The following is a 23,821-nucleotide window of genomic DNA, read 5'->3' on the forward strand; positions in this document are numbered from 1 at the left end:
AGCAGTGATGTCCAGCCTAGGGGCCTCCGTCCCTGCGAAGGAAGAGAAAACCGGCATTGCAGCTCGTAAGAGCAAATGGAGACAGTGGGACGCAGACCGTCCATGATTGGACTGAGGCCCCGCTCACTTTCGATATCTATAGAGCCTTCATAAAATGAAGTAAGCCCTTGTTGGATTTCTTGCCTCTTTGATTATTCTCCTTGAAGACTCAGTATATTTGCTTTCTTTCTACGTGTTTTCATCTTCCGTTAAAATAACATATGAAAAGACCTCTTTGAAAGCTCGATCAGAGTACGCCCAACAGAAAATCCCCTGAAAGAGGTTGGATTTTTCTCTCTCATAGAATTATAAATGCCTTAAAGGAGGAGCATGACATCGAAGGCCCACCAGAGCACCTCTGCGGTCACCCAGGGTCCCGCAGCTTCTTGTCAAGGCGCTGAGCGGGAGAGAAGTAGGTTTGGACTCCCACCGGGGCCGGGTGCCCCACCCCCAGCACCGCCCTCCGCAGGCGGCACAGACCGCACACAGCCAGCAGCAGGGGCCACGCCAGGATGGCCTCCAGTTAGGAAAGCAGGGATCCCACGAAAGAAAAAGAAATGACTGGGCTTTTATGCTTTCTTCTTTGTTCAGCTTGGCTGAGTGTACGATGTAGAATCTTCGTATCTGGACCGAAACCACCACTGATGCCTTCATTTCAGCCTAAGAGCTGGTGTCCTGGCCTGGCTATTGCTCTCCGTTCCCTCTCGCTCACATTCGGTGCACAGATCACTGTTCTTTCCTCTGCTGCCACCATTCTCCTCAAGCTGCTCTTAATAACATCAGCAGCACATTTCTCTAGTTGCTAAAGCCAGCGATTTCACCCAGAAGACCCAATAAAAATAGCAGCCGCTACGTGTGCCAGCCACGGTGCTGGGCTTTGATTTTTTTGGCCCTTTTTCGGTCCTCAGGGCCCCAGGCTCCACCCCCACCTTCTAAGGAATCTGCCCCTTGACCTCGGCGACAGGGCGCTCAGCCTTCTTCCAGCTCTGTTTCAGCCGCAGTGAGGCAGGGGCTTCCTTGCCCTCTTCTTGTTCACTCCTTGAGCCCCCTCATCTGCTCCCGTCTCCTTAGGCACCCCCTCGATACGGATGGATTCCCAGATCAGATTCTTATTTTGCATTTCCTGCTGGACATCGCCACCTGATTATCGAACTGAGCATGCGCGGGAGGATTTCATGCAACCTCCTGTTCCCCTGTAGTATCCGCTTATCTCAGGAGTGGCCTCTTCATCCGTGAGTGCTCTCGCTCACTCATCTTCCATGGCACATGGGTTAGCAGAGCCGCTTGAGAGTCTCCGTCATCGGAGTTAAGGTTCCCTCTCCCTGATTGTGCCTCTGCCTCAGCCCAGGGGCTTAGGGTCTCCCTTCAGCCTCAGCGTCCCAGTGCTTCCAGTCACCAGCATTGTCTTTCTGCCACCCATGCTCTACTTAAAAACTTCCAGGGGATTCTAGCTTGGCAGAGTAAGTCACAGTCTTCCAAACCTACTGTACCAGCCTCATCTTCCACCAATTACCCAAACCCACCATATTATTTCTCATTTCGTGTATATGTTGATTCTTCTGCTAAAACAGCCTCTTTTGTCCTCTTTTGGCACCTGGAAAATCCCTGTTCATCCTTTCAGAGCCAGCTCAGTCAGCCCCAGCAGGCAAACAGTGCTTGGTGAGTGAGTAATGAAGGCTTGCCCCACTCTCTCCTGCGAAGTGAGGCTTTCCCTGCTCAGTACTCTGGAGGCCTTCTGTTCCTATCACTGGTGCAATAGCATTCGTATTGTAGCTTCTCTTTGTGGTGTGTAGCTCCTGTGCTGTCTCTTCCTCTCCCTGCCCCACACAGACGTCGTTCTCAACCCTCTTTCCCACTGAGCCCAGGTACGAGGCTCAGAGTCTTCTCAACACAGCCCTTGGGACAGCCACTTTCCATAGACTGTAGTTTGCACATCACCTGAGGTCTGTTTGACATGCCCTGAAGTAGACTCAGAGTTTTCCCAGCACAGTGGGCTGCCTACCATAACCACTCAATTGCTGAATGGATAACAAATGGTTTTACTGTCTCTCTTTTTGGATTTTTCTTAATACTAAATGAAATGTTGATATTTTAATCTTATGTTAGCTATATATTGTTTCATGGTATAGATAGATCCTTCTGATAGAATGTATTCATGGCAAGAAATGAGCGAGGTAATTTGTTGAAATCCACTGTTACTCTTTACAAAGAGTTCCTCACACACACATTCAGTTCACCAAGCCACTGCCCATGCCAGCCGTGGCCCGCTCTTTTGTACAGAGCTCAGCCCAGGATTTTGCCTTAAAATCCATATACTGAGTGTTGTTTTTTTCTAGCTTTACCTTTGATTTATCTTATATGCTTTTTTAAAAAAAGATATTTATTTATTTATTTGAGAGAGAAAGAAGGAGCAAGGGGAGTGGCAGAGGGAGAGGGAGAAGCAGACTCCCTGCTGAGTAGGGAGTCCAACTAAGGGCTCGATCCCAGGACTCTGGGATCATGACCTGAGTGGAAGGCAGACGCTTAACTGAGCCACCCAGGCACCCCTGTCTTGTACACTTTTAAGAGTTGGTTGGAGGGGCGCCTCGGTGGCTCAGTCATTAAGCGTCTGCCTTCGGCTCAGGTCATGATCCCGGGGTCCTGGGATGGAGTCCCGCATCGGGCTCCCTGCTCCGTGGGAAGCCTGCTTCTCCCTCTGCCCCTCTCCCTGCACTCATGCTCTCTCTCTCTCACAAAAATAAATAAATAAAAATCTTTAAAATAAATAAATCTCTGGCAATCACGAAAGAAAACTAGCAAGTCTGGGTAATTTAAAACTAGTTAAAATCACTTCAGGAGAGCAGCTGTTTTCCATACTGTATGAAACATTTAATAAATGCTAAATAGTAACACTTACTGATCCATCCGCTCTACCTTTGAAACAAGTGTAGTAGCTATCCAAAAGAGGTGTCAAAACAATCAGGAGAACATGAAACACCTTTTCCATGGCTCAAGTGAAAGATGTAACATAATTATTATTTTTAAGTTCAGTGAGTTTCATTCACCCTGTCCAACTAAAAGCCTTCTTTAATTCTGGTCACATTTTGGAATTTAAAAATGGAAAATTGGGTAATATTTCCCCCCAATTCCCTTACTAGCCATAAGACAGGTGGTTGTGGAACACCCGCAGTGGAAGGTTCTGGTGTGTCAGGCATGAGGCAGGGCAGCGCGGCGAACAGTGATGAGGGGACAGGAAGGGAGAGACGGGGTCTGAAAAGCCCCCAGCTGTGCCTACAAAAGCAGTTGCGCTGCATCCGATTTACCTGTAAAGCCTGTTCTCCATGTACCGTCTCAGGACTCTGTGCTGTTGGTGAATTATTGAAATGGTTTCCTCACCTTTTTATGTGCTTTCTCTCCCCTTTTGTTCCCACCTGTCTTCTCTGGAAAATCCATCAGGCTAACTGTCAGGTAGGTTCTTCTTGATGTTTAATGTGATTATTAGGAGGAACCGTGGTGGGAAATGAAGTACACAGACTATGGGTGACCTGTGATGAATGATCAAACTAAACCGAAAAGGCACATCCTCAGTTGTGGAGAAACTTTTTGCAGATGCATAAAACTCCCGAGGCTGCAGACTCACAGCACATGAAGCCGGTGGGAACACATATCATACATAAGAACTTAGCCTAAGGAAATCTAGTGGCTCTAAATGATTAAGTAGGTTACCTGGACCATCCGGTTTTGCTTTGGCTCAAAATACGGGCTGTTCTGGAGGGCTTCATTGTGGTAGGGTGGTATTCCATCCTGCGTAGTCACCAGCCGTGGTGCTGCAAATACGTCAGCTCGTAGGGATTTGGCCAGGTTCAAGTAAAATTCACAATGATGTGTTTAAATCCCTCTTTTAACTACATGATTCAGACCTACATCATGCCTTAAAGAAAGAGTGACTGGGAGAAAGGGGGAGTGGTGGCGTATGTTTTAATGCCAAACTCACCCTTGGCGTTAACTCTGACGTGGTTTAACTCCAGTCAAAGAACGGTTGCTTGAAATCGCAGTAGGAGACAGAGCTGTTCATTTCTTCCTTTGGTGTCAGCGAAAAGGAGTATTCCTTCACCCACGGGAAGCGGCAGAACAAGCTCTTTTTAGATTCTCAAGTGCAAGACAGACACGTTAGAAGCCCAAACCGTAGCCGAGCCTGAGAGAAGAGAGACATACATTTAAATGAGTGTGTTTGGGGTGTGTGTGTGTGTGTGTGTGTGTGTGTGTGTGTGTGTGTGTGTGTGTGTGTGTGTGTGTTGTTCTTAAGTTGGGCTCATTTTTATCTTTCAAGAGGAGAAATTATGTGCTTCCGTTGCCATGCAACACAGACTGCTCTAACAGCTTTCTCATTTTAATTTCAGAAGTCTACAGAGCAAATGAAGAAGGTCCCCACTATTATTCTTTCGGTCTCTTATAAAGGAGTCAAATTTATTGATGCAACAAATAAGGTGAGTACTGCACTTCTCTTTGGTTTAGACACCAGATACACTCCTGGGCATATGATCTAAACTTCCTTGCTCCCATCATGCCCAGCATCTCCCATTTTATTCACGTCCTGCCCCCCACCTTTCTGCTCCCTGAACACAACTGTAGGTGCGCGTGCGCACACACACACACACACACACACACTCTCACTCTCTCTCTCTCACTCATACGCAGAAGGGTACATCGCATCAGAGAGATTTCATCTAGGATTCCTACACATGTTTTGCTTTTTCTGTGGTGCCTTCTCTAATAGACTGTGGCCACTTAGTACCTGGTGTTTCCCTTTGGATCTAGAGAACATTACAACAGGAAAAAAAAAAAAGTCACATATGTGATGAAAATGCAGCAATGTCATCGTTCCTCCATCAGAGGAAGATGTTACTGGCCAAGGGACTAGGAAATTTGTCTTCCCATTTCTCTAGAGATAGATACGTCCTTTCTTTGGATACATGTAGTGAACACCCGACGCAAGGAACACATTCTCTGACTTTTATATTTTATAATTGCGTTTATTCTCAGCTGTTGAGATGGAGGAGAGGATTTCAACTGTATTGTTTTCTTAAGAGGCACAATCAGAAAAGAGGCTCAGGCCACAGTACGACTTTGCTGTGACGTCGTACTCACAGTGGAAACAGCTCGTGAGCTCGGAGGTCGAGTGGGAACAACCGGGTTGCATTTTACTTGGGTGTTCTAGAGTTCCTTTCCTGATGAAGATGACCGAGCACCAGGGTGAGAGTAGAACGCTTGGGTGTGACCACTAGTCACTCTCCATAAACAACCAAACCTGACCAGCTCCTCCTCACAGAACCCCCAGATGTCCATGTGTTTTATTCCTGTATCCTCCCAACTGATAAACCGTAGAAAGATCCCCATTGGTGAATACCATTTGTTTTCTGGACCCCCTACCCGGTTCCCCTACTTGTACAAAGGGCATCAAAGTCATGAAACAGGTGAACTAAACAGTAGTAACTTGGGGCCGGGGCAACCAGATTTAGAGACCAAGGGGGAGTCCCATGGGCAGTGACTCTTGGGAGGCTATAATAACCCTGAGCATCTGAATCAACCAATTCGAGGTTTCCTGATTTGTCTAGTAGAACAAAGAAGATTGCTGTAAGCGCAGTCAGACAAGCCCAGGCTCCCTGGATCTACTTAGGAGAACAACCTCCCAGTTTTAGAAACAGTTCTGAAACCCGAGCAGAAAGCTTATAACCCTGCACGATTATGCAGGCTGATGATCTCCAAAGCACAGAGTCAGATGCCTTATGTGAAAAGATAGTTTCAAGCCGGCAATACGGTGTTGACCATTACTGTTGTGGGATTACAACTGTGGAGATTCTCATCAGAAAAATCCCGATTGATTTGCTTTTTTATTAGTTGGAAGCAACTTTTAGTTACTGGTGCACAAACTTTCTTTATCCTTAAATTATAGTCAGTTGGTTTTTAAAGTTTCAGAACCTAATGGAACTCTCATCGACAACACCATAGCTATCACTATTTTCTAAGGTTCAAGAAAGGCTTTGGCATTTGGGTTTCTTCCCTAACCTGGAGCAACTCTGTATCCATTTGCATTTGAAAACCATGAATAGCAATATATTTCTAGTATAAGAGTTTGACATTCCCTTAGATTAACAACCTCAGCAGTCTTGGATTCTGACAATTTCTAAACAAGTGGTTTTTGCCCTGAAAAGTTCCCAGAGTCTTAAGGCTGTCATTCTGTGAAGCTGGTGGTGTGACTGGATGCGTCTGTATTATTAGCATCCTCTCGAATCCACTCTCCATGATCAGAGGAATGAGAGAGCTCTGTCAGTCCTTTGCATTTGGCTTACAGACACATCAAGGGCTATAGAACCTGATCCTCCCATACCTTGAGGAGACACTTCTGCTTCAGTCGCCAATAATTAGATGAGCATCCATGAATGCCTGCTCACCCATGACTGTTCTATGGAAGTCTGAGCACTGACCAATACACAAAGGTAATCCTGTGTGAATAAAAACACTAAAGAAGGACAGCATGTCTTTTAAGTTCTTGGAGTGTGGTCCTCAGCGAATTTTCAGAATCTGGAGCAAAGGCAAAGTGCCTGTGTTGGTGGCGGAAAGCCACCCTCCCTCTGACATGTGCCTGGAGGCTTTTTCAGGAATCTGGGAACATTGACTTCCACACTGACAAGTGTACAGTGTCCCCATCCCAGTGTCCTGCAATGTGGCCGATCTAGCCCGATCGAATAGTGCATAGGGAGGGAGTGGGTGACTCAGGGCCACAGTCTGGCCATTGGTGTGTGAGAAGCCAAGGCAGAGAGATTGGATTAGAGCAGTAGAAGAAAGTGTCGGGCCGCAATGGTGGGGTTTGACGGCCGAAGGCTGAGAAGCACCACCACCAGCCAGGGCTGAAGGACTGGTTCCAAAAGGGCTCGAGGAGGCATTGTTGAAGGGCCGTTCTCAGGCCGTGTTGGGAGGGGAGCTGCGCTCAGACAGCTAGGCCCCCGCAGTGTCCGCCTTGCACCTTCACAGGCCGCCTGGTTCTGTGGCAAAGGCGGACCCCAGACTGGTGCTCACCCCCTGGGAGAGGAGCACAGAAGTAACCTCCAGAGCCCTGCTTTCGGTTTGCCCCGCGGACCTCTCCCCTGGGAGGTGCTGTCTGGGTAGGCGGCTTTGGCTGGAAGGACTTGTGAGGCGGACACCTATTTGAAGACCTCACAAGGTGAGGTGCTAGAGGCCACTAAGCCTGTGATGAGGCACAGCCAAAAGTCATACCTTCGCACCCATATCTGATGCTTTCACTGCGCTTTCTTCCTCAGCGGCCCCCTCCCAGTCACTGCATGGCTTGCTCGCTCGCTCTCGAGCTGGAGAGCTGGAGGAGCTTGTTCGGCCTGCAGGGCGTGGAGGGGGGCAGAAACAGAAGGCCTCCGACCTCTGCTAAGTGACTGCCCTGCAGTCCTGCAGCCAGCTGGTCGCAGGGACAGGCTGAAACGTGACCTGACCTCCCCAGCCCCTAACCTAACTCATCTGCTGTCCCTCCACGGCCAGCACCACCGGTTAGCGGGCAGGGTGCTGCTCTAACATTTCTCTGGCCCCCCGCTAGCCCGCTAGCCCGGGGAAGACGAGCCCTCCGGCAAAGCACTGCTTTCCTTTTCCTCTATGAATACAGGACTTCGGCTGCTCCACGGGGAGGGGTTAGGTGCCTGGATAGAAACTTGTAAACCTCTCACCCACAAACTTAGGAAACAAATCGAACCACTAATCCTGATTTAAGAAGGGAGAGCCGAAAATAGTCTTGAATTAAAAATGGAACTTGGAATAGACCTAGTCCTAAAATGTGGATAAAGCACATCACCTTTCTGTAGATTCACAGCCCAGAGAGAACTCTAGTGAGGCATTCGGCCCAGAGGTCTCTGACGGTTTGGTTATGGCCCTGTCTTCAGACCAGTGGGGTCTTGCAAGAGGTGACACAGTCCCCGCATCCAGTGCTTGGCTGAGAGTGGGTTGCATTTTACCTTCCCGCCCTGACCCCCTCCTCAGTCTTCCCATCCAGCTAAATTAGGAACAGTGCAGTGCTGGGGTTTGGTTTTTGTTTGTTTGCTTTTTGAATGCCAACTTCAAACAGGGTTTATGCTGTTTTTTTAAGCACAAAATCAGAACATTTGCTTAAACAAGTGCTCTTTTTTTTTTTTTTTTTTTTTTTATAGCACATACTTCTTCTAAAAAGCTCGGAGTCAAATTAAGAGCCCATTAAGCATGTGTGCTGTTCTCATCTGCATCAGCCTCTCTACGGGTCACCTCCTGGCAGCCCTCAGCTGGGGCTGTTGCCTCTGTTTCGGACACTTTCTCTGAAGGGGCATTGCACTCTCCTGGAGAAGGTCCGGCCTGAGGAGGAGACTCAGGAGAAGGGCCCTGCCTGTCGGAGCCAGGAGTGAGAGAAACGGGGAGAGGCTGACTCCTAGGCCCCATCACTCCACATCACACACCCTTCTAAGAACCTCTCTATTAACTGGCTGGACCAAACACTTCTGTTCTGCACCACCAGCCAGACACCTGTTTAGCTGTTTCTCAACATGATGAAAGGCAACAGACAAGAAAAAACAGTCTTTCCCTATTGCAGAGTACCGAGCTGCCAAACTTTCTATCCCAAAGAAGGGGCAGCATGAGTCCCTCCTCACTCTTCCTTCTGAGCCTTTAAAAAGCTCTAGTCTCCTTAAAACGTGCTTAGATATGGAGGCTGAGCAACAGATGGGGGGGTCCATTTTAAACAGAGATGCATCACCTGTACCTTATGTTGACATCCACGGTTAATTTATGGAGGAGCCACTAACTGATGTGTGGCAGGGGCTAGAAAGAATGTGTCCCTCCTTGACATCGTCTCCAAGGAGGAAACCAACCGTCCAGTCTCCAGCCGTAGTGTCCTTGGTCTCGGATGCACCTTCCACATGGAGAGCTGGCCTCATTGTTTTGTAAAGATAGATGGTGCGGGGGTGATGGCAGTGTTTCAATAGTGCGACCTCGGGGCTTCACCACATTCCAGCCCCACAGATAGATCAGGAAGCTCTGTTCAAAAATACCTCCCTACATAAGCTATCAATATGAATTCACTTAACAGCATATTTTTAAAGTGCCAGTTAGGATGATTAAACATCATTTATTCTTAACTGAACATAGAGTACATTTGTTAGCCTGCCTTCCCTCTAGACCAGGCAACAGAGGAATACAAGTTTCAATAGTGGGAGGGGAGGCTGATTTGGAAACATGGAGCAACACAGAGGAGGGCAGGCCTTGGTGGGCAACTAAAAGACAGCCCTGGGTTCCTGGGGAATAGAGAAGTGGGAGGTTCCAGAAAATTGGGGGAAGGGCAAGAAAGACACAGGAAGAATGTCTTAGTCCGTTTTGGGCTGCCCATAACAAATTACCAGACTGGGTAGCTTAAATAATAAGCATTTATTTCTCACAGTTCTGGAGGCTGGGAAGTCCAAGATCAAGTCACCAACAGATTCAGTGTCTGATGAGAGCCCATTCCCAGGCTCACAGATGGCATCTTCCTGCTGTGAGAGCTTCCTAGGTCTCCCTTCTCTTGTAAGAGCACTAATTCCATCATGAGGGCCCCACGCTCAGGACCTGATCACTTCCCAAAGGCTCCGCCTCCAAATACTATCACATCAGGGCTTAGGATTTTGGGCTTCCTAAGATTTCAAGATATGAATTTGGAGAGGACACAGACATGCAGTCCATAATAAAGAGAGATCTTCAAAGATATACTTTGCCTACTTTATAGTTTTGCCCGGGGCCATGATGCTGTCACATGCTATTGAAGATCGCTGAGAAGTGGCATCTTGTGAATTGGCAAGATTCAGGGAATTTGGTGCAATAAAAATCACAGGGCATTTTCCACTGCAATACTTTCCCAAGAAGTTGATCTTCCAATCTACTGTATGCTAGTAAAAGATCTCAGGAACACAAAATGCCAATTTAGTTAAAAAAAATTGGAGCCAATGCTCTATTTCTGATGACAACGGATCTTGGATACGTGACACCAAAGCCACACTCCCAGAGGTAATGGCAGCCCCCAATTAACATGACAGCAGAGGCTCTCAGCACTTGCTAATATCATCCCTGTGAAGACTGTAGATTCTTAAGTTCATTTTAAGACTCACTCGTTCCTAATTTAGTTTTCTACTTGAAGAAATGCTATCTGAATGCCAGAAGAAGATCATGACCTTCTATTTCGAAACTCTATCTTGCAATAGAATGTTACTTGTTTATGGAATTCCAATTTCAAATTGAGTTATTTTTGACAGTGTGCTGCATGTCGTGTCAAAATACAGGGCCACAGTGAAGAATGTCTTAATTTAATTTTCTTTTATGTGTTAATTCTGTAATTGCTTCCCAACCACACAGCTCAGTAGAGCAAGGGACATGAAGTACTTGCTGGGGTGCTGGCAGGGAAGGACATTTTGTAAGCATTTTTAGGCATTGATGGGCATACATGGAACATTTTATGGCCAACAGGTTATTTAAGACTGTGCAATTAAAAAGTAATTAGCATAACTAACATACTGAAGGTTTTAGCTCTCTGACAACTGCAAAAAAACATAAATGGGATACTCTAAGATAAAAAACGATTGCACAATTATGTGAATTTTTTTTCTTTTTAAAAATATCTGTGTATCAAAAAATTTCTAGCAGGGTTTGCAGCCAACACAATGCTCCTTGGTTATTTTGTGCTTCAGAATCATGGTACTTAAACCTTTCTTCATTTACCTCTCACCAGTTACTCTTAGAGGCACATTGGGATGAGGGGGCTGGCAGTGAGATGGCATGAAGAAATGCTAGAGAGAAAAAAATGAAATTATGTTAAACTGGTGAGAGGGAGGTGGGGATGAGGGGCCCTGCAGTGTACGAAAGAGGCTGAGCTCCAGAGTCTGACAGCCTTACATTTTAGTCCTAGCTCTGCCACCTGCGCTGCATAAAGCCTTTACACTGAGTACCATTTCCGCCCCCCCATAAGATGATAATGATAACCACAGCACCCACTCATAATTCTACATGGTGGGTATAGCTAGTAAGGTGTTGTCATCCATGGGGCCCTGCATCAAGCCAGGCATCCAAGACCTGAATAATGCAGAGGGGTTGTCTCCCTCATACCACCTCTACACCTCAGCCTCCACAGAGTCTTTAAGAGAGAGCACCTTGAACTGCTGGTGAGGATGCAAACTGGTGCAAAACAGTATGGAGTTTCCTCAAAAAATTAAAAAATAGAACTACCATATGATCCACTAATTCCACTACTGGGTATTTAGCCAAAGAAAACAAAACACTAACTCAAAGGGATATATGCACCCCTATGTTTATAGCAGCATTATTTACAATAGCCAAGATAAGGAAGCAACCTAAGCGTCCATCAATAGATGAATGGATAAGGAAGATGTGTGTGTGTGTAGACACACACACACACACACACACACAATCTACAATGGAATGTTGTTACACAGCCATAAAAAGGATGAGATCTTGTCATTTGCAACAACACAGATGGACCTAGAGGGTATTATGCTAAGTGAAGTAAGATCAAAAAGGACAAATACCATAGGATTTCACTCATATGGAACTTAAAAAAATAAATGAATAAACAAAAAGCAGAATCAGACTTATAAATACAGAGAACAAACTGAGGGTTACCAGAGGGAAGGGGATGGGAGGATGGCAAAACAGGCGAAGGGGAGTGGGAGATACAGGCTTCCAGTTACTAGGTTATGGGAATAAAATGTGCATCATAGGGAATGTAGTCAGTGACACTGTCGTTGTATGGTGACAGATGGTAGCTACGCTTGTGGGGAGCCTAGCAGAACATATAGAGAAGTTGAACCACTGTATTGTACACCTGAAACTAATGTAACATTAAGTGTCAACTATCCTTTAAAAAATGTTTTAAAGAGAGAGCGCCTTGATGCTTCAACCTGCCCACTTTCTTCTATACTTGCCTTTGATCCAGGGCAATGGCGGGTGGGGGGGGCACAGGAAGTGAGCAGCAAGATGGGGAAGGTTTTAGAGAGCTCCTTGGGACAGTTTCTTCCAGCATGCAGAATGTGGCAGGTGATGCTTTCCAGACAGAATTAGCAGGAGGTAGCCCTGCCTATCTATAGGTGTATATGGAGAATGAAAACCATAAAATGCTTAGTAACTACTATGTTTTTAAAAAGTGTGTCTGCCACCCAGAGTGCTTCTGCTCACAGCACCTGGTGAGAACCACTGCTGCAGGATATGACATTAGGTTGTTTTTAATTAAATGAAAACATTCCTTCCAGACCTGGTGTACATTTGCCCACAGATCGTGTGTTGGATCACTCTGAATGTTGCTGGTCTAGAACATTCTAGAAAAAGGGGAAGGCAGCTGATTCCCAAGTCATTTGCCTTAATTCTAAAATATGCTGGTTTGCAAAGGAAAACAATTGTCATTTATTTCATTTATTCCAGAACATAATTGCTGAGCATGAAATTCGTAATATCTCCTGTGCTGCCCAGGACCCGGAAGACCTCTCAACATTTGCTTATATCACAAAAGATTTGAAGTCCAATCACCACTACTGTCACGTGTTTACTGCCTTTGATGTGGTGAGTACTGTCTTTGGACAGATAAAGTAGTTCCCCAAATGTACCTGCAGTTTGTTGAAAACTCAACTTGCAGTTAAGATACTTGGCTTGTTTATCAAGTGTTAAGGTATGCCTAATGTGTAGGATATTTTGCAGACTCCGTTTTTCTGAGCTTTATCTATATTGTCACTCATCCATTAAATTTAGAACTCCGCTTCTACTTGGTATCCAAACTGCTATTGCTCAACTACTAACTTCACTTTTCAGATTTGACAAATCCCTTTCTTTCTTTGGTACCAAAGTATAGTAATGCCTGTTGGTTTCTCTGGTGGCCATTTCTAAATAGTAGGGCATAGTCGTCTAGGTTTGTTGGGAAGAAAAATAATTTCAGTGCCTCATACATTATTTGTGGCCTTCTGTATTGAAAAGTAGTCAAACAAATTAGATACCTACAGATAATAATTGGGAACACCAAGGTTTGATCTATTTGCTTATTCAGAAGTTAGTCTTATAATGACATACTTATATTACACCACTTATGGTCCTGTTTGTCATTAGTCTAAATATTAGCTCTTTATTACAGACTTGAGAAATGAAAGCAATTCTAGAGAACAAGTGTTCCTTGAAGATAGATAGATACCCTCAATGTGGTACAAATTCTTGAGGATATCTCTAATACAGTACATTGGGCATTCTGTGTTTAAAGCAGACAGAACAGATATGGCTGCAACCATGAAATAATTTGTAATCAGAAGAATTATTAAAATGTCACTTTAATTTGACAGTACTGCTCTGTCCAGTGTGTTTGAAATATACATATTTAAGGAATTACACAGTAAGTGCAATATAATGTATTCTTGGAAGGCCAGCCCACAGTTCAGTGTCATGGGTGAAACTTCTTGGAGCAGTCTTTGTTAGCTCTGGCTAACACCCAAGGACCAAAGACTCCCATAGTCCAAAATACACATCATTCTACGGTACATTAGGCTCATGCCCAGAGCATTTGCATCATGCTACAGGTGGCTCATCTCTTTCAGTTTTTGGAGAATAAAAACAGGAAAGAACAATCATGTGCCTTTAAAAAAATCCCTTCTATTTTGGGAGGTATGTGGAAAATAATATAAAAGTGGTATGTGGTAACAGTAAAAACTACAAAGCAAAGCCCTCGAAGGCTGCTCCGAATATCTGGTTGTGTCTGTTTGCATGAGATCGATGGTGCTGATTAAAGTCATTTCAGCGTTAGGTTTCTGGTGCCTTACACATAACTCACCATTCTTGTGAAATGCCGTTGTTTCTGTAAAAAAAATTCCATTCTCTCCACACGCATTTTGGTTTGCGCGAAGCACTTTGTACTGAGGCAGTTGGATTAGTGTTATAGAGAGAACAGGCAGATGAGAGTTCACACCCCAGCTCTGCTTCCTGCGCCTTGGTCTTAGACAAGTTGCAGGACTTTTCTGAGTCTTGACTTCCTTTGTCTATAAACCAGGTACAGGGATGTGTGCCTCACGGGTTTTCAGCAGGATTGAAATGAAGGGACATGTGGCGAATGCCTCACCAGTAACAGGTGTTCCATGTTAGCTCCTTTCCCACCTCTTCCCTCCCCTTGCCTACCGACATCACAGTTGACAGCCTGGTCCCCTTCCTGCTAAAAGACATAAAATAGATCTGTCACAGTGTGTTTATGATCCAGAGTTTTCCCACTGCTCTTGTAAAAGAACTGAAAAAAATATATATAGAAGCAATAAATAAATAAATAAATAAAATAGAAACAAGAGAAAGAAAATATTGACTCTGCAGGTCTTAGAATGGTATATTGCCTCCGTACCGTGTTTGCACTGAATGTCAGCATTAATCTTGTGGTCGCCTTCAGGATGAATTCCAGCCTTTCATTGACTACTGCAGGCTTTCTTTCTAAATTGGTTTTTAAAGTAATATATAATTGGCCTTTATGATCATACCCCAAACATTGTCCTGTATTCAAACTAAAAATGATTCCTATGGGCCATTGGCCCCCTTGAATTTTGAGCAATGTGTGTGTGATGCCAGAATACTGAGGCAAAATGTTGGGGGGGTAGAAATAGTCAACTGTTTAGTGTTAGGATCAACATGATGTCCCTGATACATTTGGAAGTGTGTAGAGAATTGCCTCATCTTTTATCTTCTCACCCAGATGTTTGATTTACTGTAGCCTTCACAGGCCTGGTATAAGCTCCAAAGGATTTTCATCATATACCACAAATCCACCGTTTTAATCCTCTCTAGGTGAACACAGTTTGTCTGACTTCAAAAATAGTAACAAAGGCCACCAGCCTTGACTTGGGCCTTTGAGCAATTTTGAGATGCAACAAGCTTTGCTTACACACACACACACACACACACACACACACACACACACACACACACACACACAGCCTTTTTGAGCATGAATTTTGTATCTTTATATAGGGCAGTTCAAGATTCAGTCCAGTCTTGAAGCCTTAAAATTTTTTTGATATGAGTCATTCTCCTAGGCTGCCCAAATGGTTAAAAAAAAAAAAAAAAGGAAAGAAGAAATAAGAATGCCTTAAGTATACATTTTATCTTTTAGCTGATCTGTATGCATACATATACATTTTTTATTGCAAAGTTATTGCTGCTTTGACCCTGTAAAGCTTTTACAGTTCAAAAAAACGTTTTTATGAATATCTACTATCATTGAGAAAAGTCAATGATGTCTAGAACACTTCCAGGTTATGGGGAGTCAGGTTTGAAATTCAGAGTAGTTTCCCATAGAAATCCTGTGGTCTGGGGAGGGAGACCCAAGTCCCCCCCACAAATCTACCATGTGAGTTTAACAGTTCACTTACTAAGGGACGTTGCTGAGCCTTTCATATGCTCAGATGCCGAGAGGGGGTGGAGTGTGCCATGTCTCCCAAGTTCGTCTGGCTGTTGAGCCCTTTTCGGAGAGCACCTTGCAGGGGTGGCATTCTACAGAACATACTTTAGGAAATGTTATACTTTAGGATCTCTAAGCCTGTTTCCATTACTTAGGATCTATGCTAAATTCAGCTTGTGATAGTTTCAGTTTCAGATGACAGGTAGATGAAAATAAAAAGACTATGGCAAAAGCAGAATCAGGGGGCAGGTTCCCATGAAAAAAGCTAGTATGTACCTACTGGCAAGCACCTGACCTCCTTGCATTCTAGACTCACTGTCATGACAGCAAGAACCCATCTCATCCACTTCTGTTCTGCAAACCCCACCTTCCAGGCAGTGAAAACTTAGGGAGGAGGGAACAGCAGGGTAGAAAAGAAGGATATGTCATGATCTCAGGCGGCCGAAGGGGACTATCATGTGGCTAGAATTGCCAAGGCACCAGATTTCAAAGCTGCAGTGATCATCCTTAGAAGGACACCAGGAGTAAGAAACAGATATAACCAAGGTAACTTGGAAACTGTCATCTTCTATATACTGTTCACTCAATTTAGATTTCTAATAGAATGAGATAGGTAGGTCAGAAAGATTTTAATGCATGCTCTGTGGGACTAACAGATTTAATGCAAAAATCTAGGAAGGACCTCATTCAGTAGTTTTAAAATATGAATTTTTTTAAATAGCATTAAAAGCCATGACTGTCACTAGACCTTTGCTAATTCTCATTTCTCTTTAAGGAATATGTTTGCAGTCTTTGATATTTTTAACATGCTCATTTTTCTCTAATGTGCAACTCCCAAATTCTGTAATCTTCAGTGTGCAGCACGTGGTATGGCTCAGACGGGCTCAGGAATATGCAGGGAATGTTGAAGTCATGCTGCTGGTGGGTGGTGGGTGTGGGAGACGAAGCTCCCTGTTTCCTGTGCTTTCTTGGCTGAATGTGGGCCATGAAAGGAACTAAACTGGAGAAGCAGAAATGACGAAATGCAGGCAGACATGTTTGGTGGACTGTGTGACAGCAGCTCATAGTACTCTGCCATCAGGATGTACCAGCAAGCCAAAGCAGAGACGGAAAAGAACAGCAGAGTCAACCACACTGTCCTGACCACTGAAACCTACACCAGCTTCTGACTTGGACTCTCCTACCAGTTTCTTTCTCGGTTTTCTCATCTGTTTAATGAATTTAAAATTCCTGAGCCCCCCCTCCTTTTTTTTTTTTCCAGTTTTAGTGAGATATAATTAGCAGATGACATTGTATTCGTTTTAGGTACACAACGTAATGATTTATGTGTATATTGTGAAGTGGTCACTACAGTAGCTTTAGTTAATATCCATCAACCTCACAGTTAAACAGTTTTTCCCCTTGTGATGAGAACTTTAAGATCTACTCTCTTAGCAACTTTCAAATACACAATATGGTATTATGAGCTGTAGTCACCGTGCCACACATGACATCCCCAGAACTTGTAACTGCAAGTTTGTGCCTTTTGACCCCCTTCACCCATCCTGCTCATGTGCAAACTGTGAGAATATATATGCAGGGTAGCTCGAAGTCCCTGACGAGAAGTATTTATGACCGATGCTGCCAAGGTTGTCCGACAAAGTGGGAACTTGGTGCAGAAAACAGTTGCTATTGTTGTTGATGATAGCCGGCCTCTGACAACTAAATTAATACTCTACATGCAGCTGGGTGGTAGCTTTCGTTCTCTTTCTCATTTCCTCCACCTGAAAGTGGCCCTTGATCTCTTTGATTCTGAGACTGTGAAAGGGCATGACAATGGAAGAAAATGTTAAAGTGCATAGAGCCCGGAGGACAGATCTGTGTCACTTCCCTTGGCTTGTTTGCCATATGTAATAGCACCCGGCAGCAAAACCCAAGCCGTTCCCTGGCCCCTGAAACGCCTCAGCAAGTCAGTGTCAGGAGGGATTCTGCTCCCAAGAGCAGCGAGGGGCTCTAATTGAATAAAAAAAAAAAGCAGCATTGGCAGCCCGGCGGTTCTTACACACTACCACCTGTTCCCTCACCGAAAACAGGAATAAATTAACACTGTCAGGGTGCATTTATCTATATCTTTCAACTCCACTGGCATAAATCATTGAGAATTAACCAAGTCACAAAGTCAAAGGTGGGTGGATATTCAAGGAATATTACTTTTTTTTTCTCTCATCCCTATTTTTTGTAGGTGAGGGAGGGTTGGATGTTATTAGTGCCTTAACTCAATCCCAGTTTTTGTGAAATTAAAACAAAAGGCATTCTGGCCTATTTTTTTTTCACAGATTGTCTGGCAGCATTTATACATGTGTTCATATAATATAGCCTCCTCCTGAATGACTAAAAATCACATGTCATGTTTAGAGGTGTGGCCTTTAGAATCAGGTCAGCACCTCTTAGCTTTATAGTTTGGCCAAGAACTAATCCTCAGTTTCCTCATCTGTAAAACAGAGATGAACAACAGTACCCAGAACCTACAGCTATTCTAAGAATTAAACGAGATACTGCGCATCCATTTCCAGCCCAGGGTGTTCAGTCATTCTCAGCTGCTGAGGACAGGAGATGGGTAGTAGCAGTTGTTACAATAGTTGTGGTGGTTGTATTCTTTCTTGTCGTCAGAACCTGTATGAGGATTTATGTCCCAGGTTTTCGTATACAGCATGTGTTTGCTGCAGCAACATTCCACACTTGGAGGAAAAAAGTCAACGGCCATTTAAATACATTTATTGAGTGCCCACTATGAGTCAGGCACAGGTCCCTGCTCTCCAGGAGCTCTTAGTTCAGTAGAAGAAGGACGGACATAACAAATAGTTGCAATAAAACCCCATCCATGCTATCCTGGAGCTGAGCCAGCACCTAGCAGGGCTGGGGCTGCCCCCAGAGGAGGCGTGCTCCCTGTTCCGGTATGAACATGTGATAAGTTTGGAGGTGTGACAACTCATTAATTCACTTTGCAATGGTGAGCTCAGGGCATTAGATGCACATCTTCGATAAGCGAGGAGAAAGTCATTTGTATTTACTGTGTTTATTAAGCCAAGGAAATTGACTTTTTCATTTGAGAAAGATTTTCAATGAGAAGGTTTAAAGTAAAAAGGGTTTTGAATTTGGTAAGTGCCCCTTTTCAAAGGCATAACAAGTTAGTGACAGGGGTACTGTAGCTTCCACTAGGAGCTTTGATTTTTGAAGAGTGGAGAGAGGTTGAAACCTAGCAAATCTCTCTTTTGACACCCTTTCTCCAAATCCCTGCCAAGTAACGGGAAAAAGACCAGCTGTGTTTCCCTTCTGCCCTGGCAAGCCAGTCCTCCAGCATGGCTGCCCGAGGCCTGCTATCCAGCCAACTTGGTCTGTGGTTCCATGTGGACAGGTGACCATGGGGCATGGGGGCATGATCTCCATGGTGGACCTGGAATGCTACAAGAAAGCAAGTCCTGACTTAGGGAGGAGGGACCAACCTCCTTGTTAAGGCTTTGCTAAGCCAGTGCACACTCATGTACTCAGGGTGAGGCATGAAGTTAAACTTTAGCAGGTAATGGTGGAATGCTCTGCCACCTTTAAAAATCTGATTTTTGAAGAACATTTAGCAGCAGGAAAAAGCCATTCATGATTTAATGTTGCATGAAAAAGCAACTTATGAAACCACACATCAAGTATGATTTTAATTTTGTTTTAAATTCACATACATAAATATTCATATCAAAGTATTTGTGTATATATATATATGAATGTAAAAAGAAAATAAACCAAAATGCAGTATTGGCTCTATTCCAGCAGTAGAATTTTACAGGTGATTTTCTATTTTCTTTATATATTTTCAAAATTGTCTACAAGTACCCCTGTTATAGTTAGGGGAAAATATTAATTTCATGATTCTTTTAGTGAGCTGAAATCAGCCCTAAAGAGGCTATTGGCACATTGACCAGTCGACATGTTAGCCGTGGACCAGATGCCTAATATAAGACCTGTGATGGGCAGTATTTATTTCTACAAATATAATCTATCAAGATTAATTTCTGACTTGTACTTGAGAGAACTAACTATAGGTAAAGTTTAGGAGATGTCAATGAATTCTGTGAATATGCCCAGAATATTCTCAGTTATTTTTGCCTCAAGACGTGGGAGAAGCAACTTGTAGATGAAGCTTACCCGAGGCCTTAAAAAACAAGAAGTACAAGCAAAATACAGCCAAAAGAGAAATGTGGCTTCTTTCTGGAGACCCCACTGAGGACCCAGATTGAAAACCACTTTCCTTTGTCTTCAGGACCCGTGGCATTGCCTGCACTTCTGTGGCATCTGTGCACCCAGGTCTACCTGCGGCAGAGAAGAGAGATGGCAAGAATTGGCTCTGGCCATCCATATTCACCCTTATCTAACCCTTAAGTGCAAGTCCTCTGATCTTAGGGACCTACCAGGCAGCTTCCTTTTTTCAGTTCTTCCGACAAACATTTTTTGAGCACCTAATGTACCCTAAGCCCTAAAGACACAAAGTCAGATGAAACTAGAGCCCTCAAGGAGCTCCATCAACTGAGAAGGTTGAACCTATGAAGAGAAGACACTTGTAAATACCACGCAGTAAGTAGAGCCGTGTCAAGGGGCTGCAGGGCTGCCTGAGGAGGGCCACCTGGCTTAACCTGGGGGTCAGGAAAAGGGACTAAGAGAGGACTCCTAGAAGATAGAATGCCCCAGGTGAATCTTCAAGGATGAGCGGTAACTCACCAGCCAGAGGTGAGAGATGGGGAAAGATGTTCTGCCAAAAGCAAAAGCCATTTTATAAGAGACAAAAGATTTGGCCATTTGGAATCGTTTCTGGGGTGACTGTTGCCATGAGGACATCCTCTTAGATGAAGGCCAGCCCCTTGGTCACTGCATCTCTAAGCACTGGCTGGCAGATTGTCAAGCCCTGCAGTCTGGCCTTTGCACAATATGCTGCGATTTAACATGCTGTCAACTATATGTACATCTCTAGACTGAATCCATAGTTGGCTAGGTAAGACACATCAGCTTCTAACCATACAATCCTGGATCTCCCAGGGTAGAAAGGGACCTCACAGTCACCTGGACCAGTCCCCATCCCCAGTGCCATCTCAGTGTCAGTGATGGCTTCCATAGATAGGCAGCCCATGGCAGAGCTGGCCCATGCAGGTGATCTAGGCATGGTGGTGATTCAGCAATGCTGGTGTAGCAAACTTGAGGCTCCTCAGAATGCCCTTGGCTCTTCCGCTCTGTCCAGGGCTTCCAGGCACAGACACAACACATCCCTTGAATGTCTGTGTTTGCATCCTCTTCAGGTGTGGGTGGCCTCTGCTGAGCCCCAGAGGCCAAAGAATAGCCAAGTAAGGGCCTGTAGTTTTCTGGGGCTATGGAACTAACATGTTCCTTCAGTGGCAGTTACTGAAATGTGGTGGTGGTTTTTTAATGCTAATGGAAAGTGCCAGTACATAGGTCAGAATGGTCTACGTGGAAACAGCAGCTTCCCAGCCTGGGCCAAAAGGGCCCTCTCTCCCCATGGCGCCCCATCCCCTATAGGCTTGCTCACTTATTGTCATGTTCAGCAGGTGAGGAGAAGGCCTCATCTGATGTACCTTATCAGCCATTTTGGCAGTAACAGGTTGACAAAGTGAGCTCTCAAACAAATGTTTATGTGAAGAAATGGACACCACTTATACCTCTTTCCATAAAGGATTTAAGGCAACCTCCATAAATAGGTATGCTAGATCTGAAAATATAGGTACACACAGATCTGAACTAGGGAAAAGACCTACTAAAAGGAAGATCAACGCCAAGGGAAAAGTTTTAACGTCGATATGCAGACCACAGAGTTGTACGTAGTTACTAGAGCTGAGCTACAGATTTGGCTCTGAGCTTCCTGGAGGTCAAGGGAAGTAGGGAAATACATGCTTCTTTGAAAGAAGAGTAGAACGCATCCTCTCAGAAAACAAAACTTCAATGAGACTGAAGTCTGAAAGAACTCTTTGTCCTGGGTCTCTATGACAGAATATTGTGCGATAGTATCTTACTAACATTCATGCAGTGAATCTCCCAAACACAAGATGCTTCCTTCGAGGTGCCCTCAGTGAAAGCAGAACACCAGAAGACTCATGAAAGCAGTAAGGCAGGAAGTCCAGGGCACAAAATACTGGCTCCTCTGAGGTCAGATCTGGGTTTGAATCCTGGCTCTGCCCCTCACTAGCAGTTTGAACTTGGCCAAGTTAATCAATCTCACTAATCCTGAGCTTTTCACACATAAAATTGGGGGTGACAGCTCTCCCTTTAGCAGGTAGTTGTGAGGGTTAGATTATCTACATCAGGCACTTAGCAGGTCCCTGGGATGGAGTGAGCAGGTCACGTGGTAGTTGCTGCCAGCATTGCTTTATTGTCCCTGTGAGACAAAACAGAGTATGGTTCGGATTCACAGGTGGTCCACCTTGGTGCAGGCATAAAACCTAGCACAACTGCAAGAGCGGGCTGAGTGCATGTCTGTAAGCTAATGTCCACACACAACAGTTTTCCGCTGAGCTTGACAGAAATTGGACAGCAGAAGGTTCTACTCTGTACTGAGGGTAGAGGTCTTGGGGCTCTAGGTTAAAGAAAGAGCTAAGCATTCTAAAATTCAACTGAGCAGATGTTAGAATTGACATCCAGTGTGAAAACTGAAGAGCCTAAAAGAGATTCTTGGCCAAATGAATGGCCAGCCCCTCTGGTACATGGAGGCGAGCCAGAGTAACGCCTGCAAATAGGGCCTGGGTTTTGCTTGGAACCGTTTCCGGCCCTCTCTGCCAAAGAATGAAAAGGCACCTAGAACCCCAAGGTAATGGGTAAAGAATAAGCTGTTTTTGAGCTAGAATATTTTCTCTTGTTTTTAATTATCAAAATGGAAAAGCTTATTTTTATGACTGTAAAATTATTCATCTTCATTTGAATAAAGTTCAAAACATACAAAGAAATATAAAGAGAAAAATTATCCACAATCTCAACACTCTGATAACCATTAGTAACATTTTAATATATATCCCTGTTTTCTATGCACGTAGACAGATACCACCTATGTTTGTATTTATCCATATATTTTTACTTAGTCTTTTAACCAGTTTTTTAAAATGACTCAGTTTTCATTTTAATTGGCTGCACTGTGTGAATCTGTGTAGTGTACTTAATTAGTCCTCTATCTATGAAAAATTTTAAACAGGATAATGAATATTCTTGCAAATATGCCACTGAACCCTTCAGCCTAAAAAATGTTCAAGCCCCTATTTTATAAAAAATGCTTGTTTTTTTTTTTTTTATTCTAAAAATGAAAGAATGCTTTTGTTTCCAGTCCCATCCTGGGCCACCTCCATAGTTGTCCCTCCAGGCCCAGCAGTGGCTCTTGAGGATGCAGATAAAGCTGGTTGCTAGGACAGAATCAAAAGGCACCCCCAGCACAGGGGGTAGAATCCCAGACTGGATAGACACAGGAGGACACAGTGGACTCCCAGGGGTCAAGAACTGTGCTCTCCCCGAATTTGTTTGGAGGTTTCCAACAAGGAAGGAAGAAGGAAACTCCTCCCAGGAGTGATGGGATACAGGCTGGGGCGACCATCACTGGGATAGTCATTGTAGATTCCACCTGCCTACATTCTGTACCCGTGGTAAGAGCTTATTTACTATGCAGTGTGCTTCAACATTTCTAAGTTTTATGAGCTGGTTCTTCCTTTATAAGCTGACGATTCAACATATTCACTTCTTCCTTTATTATAATGATAATTACCAGGTTTTGGAAATGCTAAGTATTAATTTTTCAAATAAAACACGAAAGTATAAAGCAGGAGAAAAATCATAAAAGAATCCTAGTGATACATCAGTTAATATAAATATCTGAGTGACCAGAATTTTTCCTAGAGGACAGATTGCCCACATCTATGCTGTGGTTTTTCTAACACCAAACTGATGAATGTGCTGGGTACAGCCTCAGTGACTTAAGAGGCAGAAGGACAAGGAGGGACATTTCTTTGTGTCTCCATGAGCTTCCCCTCCCCCACATCATTCAGTGAGCACTTCCTGGACACTTGCCATAGGTCAGGCACCGGCCAGGCATTAGGGACCCTGCCCAACACATGGAAGTAGCTCAGTAAGTAGCCAACGTGGTCAACTGCCTTGAGCTCATAGTAAATGCAAGCTTGCCTACACATCTCCAGTTTGCATAAGAAAAACAAGTTTGTGTCTCTTGATTACTATTAAGCTCTCTCCTTAAAATATGATGGCTCTGCAAATTCCTCTAATGTAGCAATTCTTAATTCGCAGAACAGAATCCCTAGGGGAGAA

General features: G+C 44.3%; 1 protein-coding gene across 26 annotated transcripts in view; it reads left to right on the top strand.

The window, feature by feature from the left end:
• The window catches only part of ANKS1B (ankyrin repeat and sterile alpha motif domain containing 1B), a 1,105,044-nt gene that overhangs the window by 1,062,366 nt on the left and 18,857 nt on the right, over positions 1 to 23,821 (top strand). For all 26 annotated transcript variants that reach the window (XM_027592180.1, XM_027592182.1, XM_027592181.1 and 23 more), the window contains 3 exons: positions 3,475 to 3,486; positions 4,419 to 4,505; positions 12,502 to 12,639. In XM_027592180.1, coding sequence (XP_027447981.1) covers positions 3,475 to 3,486; positions 4,419 to 4,505; positions 12,502 to 12,639 — 237 coding nt within the window. The remainder of the gene's footprint in view (positions 1 to 3,474; positions 3,487 to 4,418; positions 4,506 to 12,501; positions 12,640 to 23,821) is intronic.

Source organism: Zalophus californianus, chromosome 9 (genome assembly GCF_009762305.2).
Source record: "Zalophus californianus isolate mZalCal1 chromosome 9, mZalCal1.pri.v2, whole genome shotgun sequence".
Taxonomy (NCBI): domain Eukaryota; kingdom Metazoa; phylum Chordata; class Mammalia; order Carnivora; family Otariidae; genus Zalophus; species Zalophus californianus.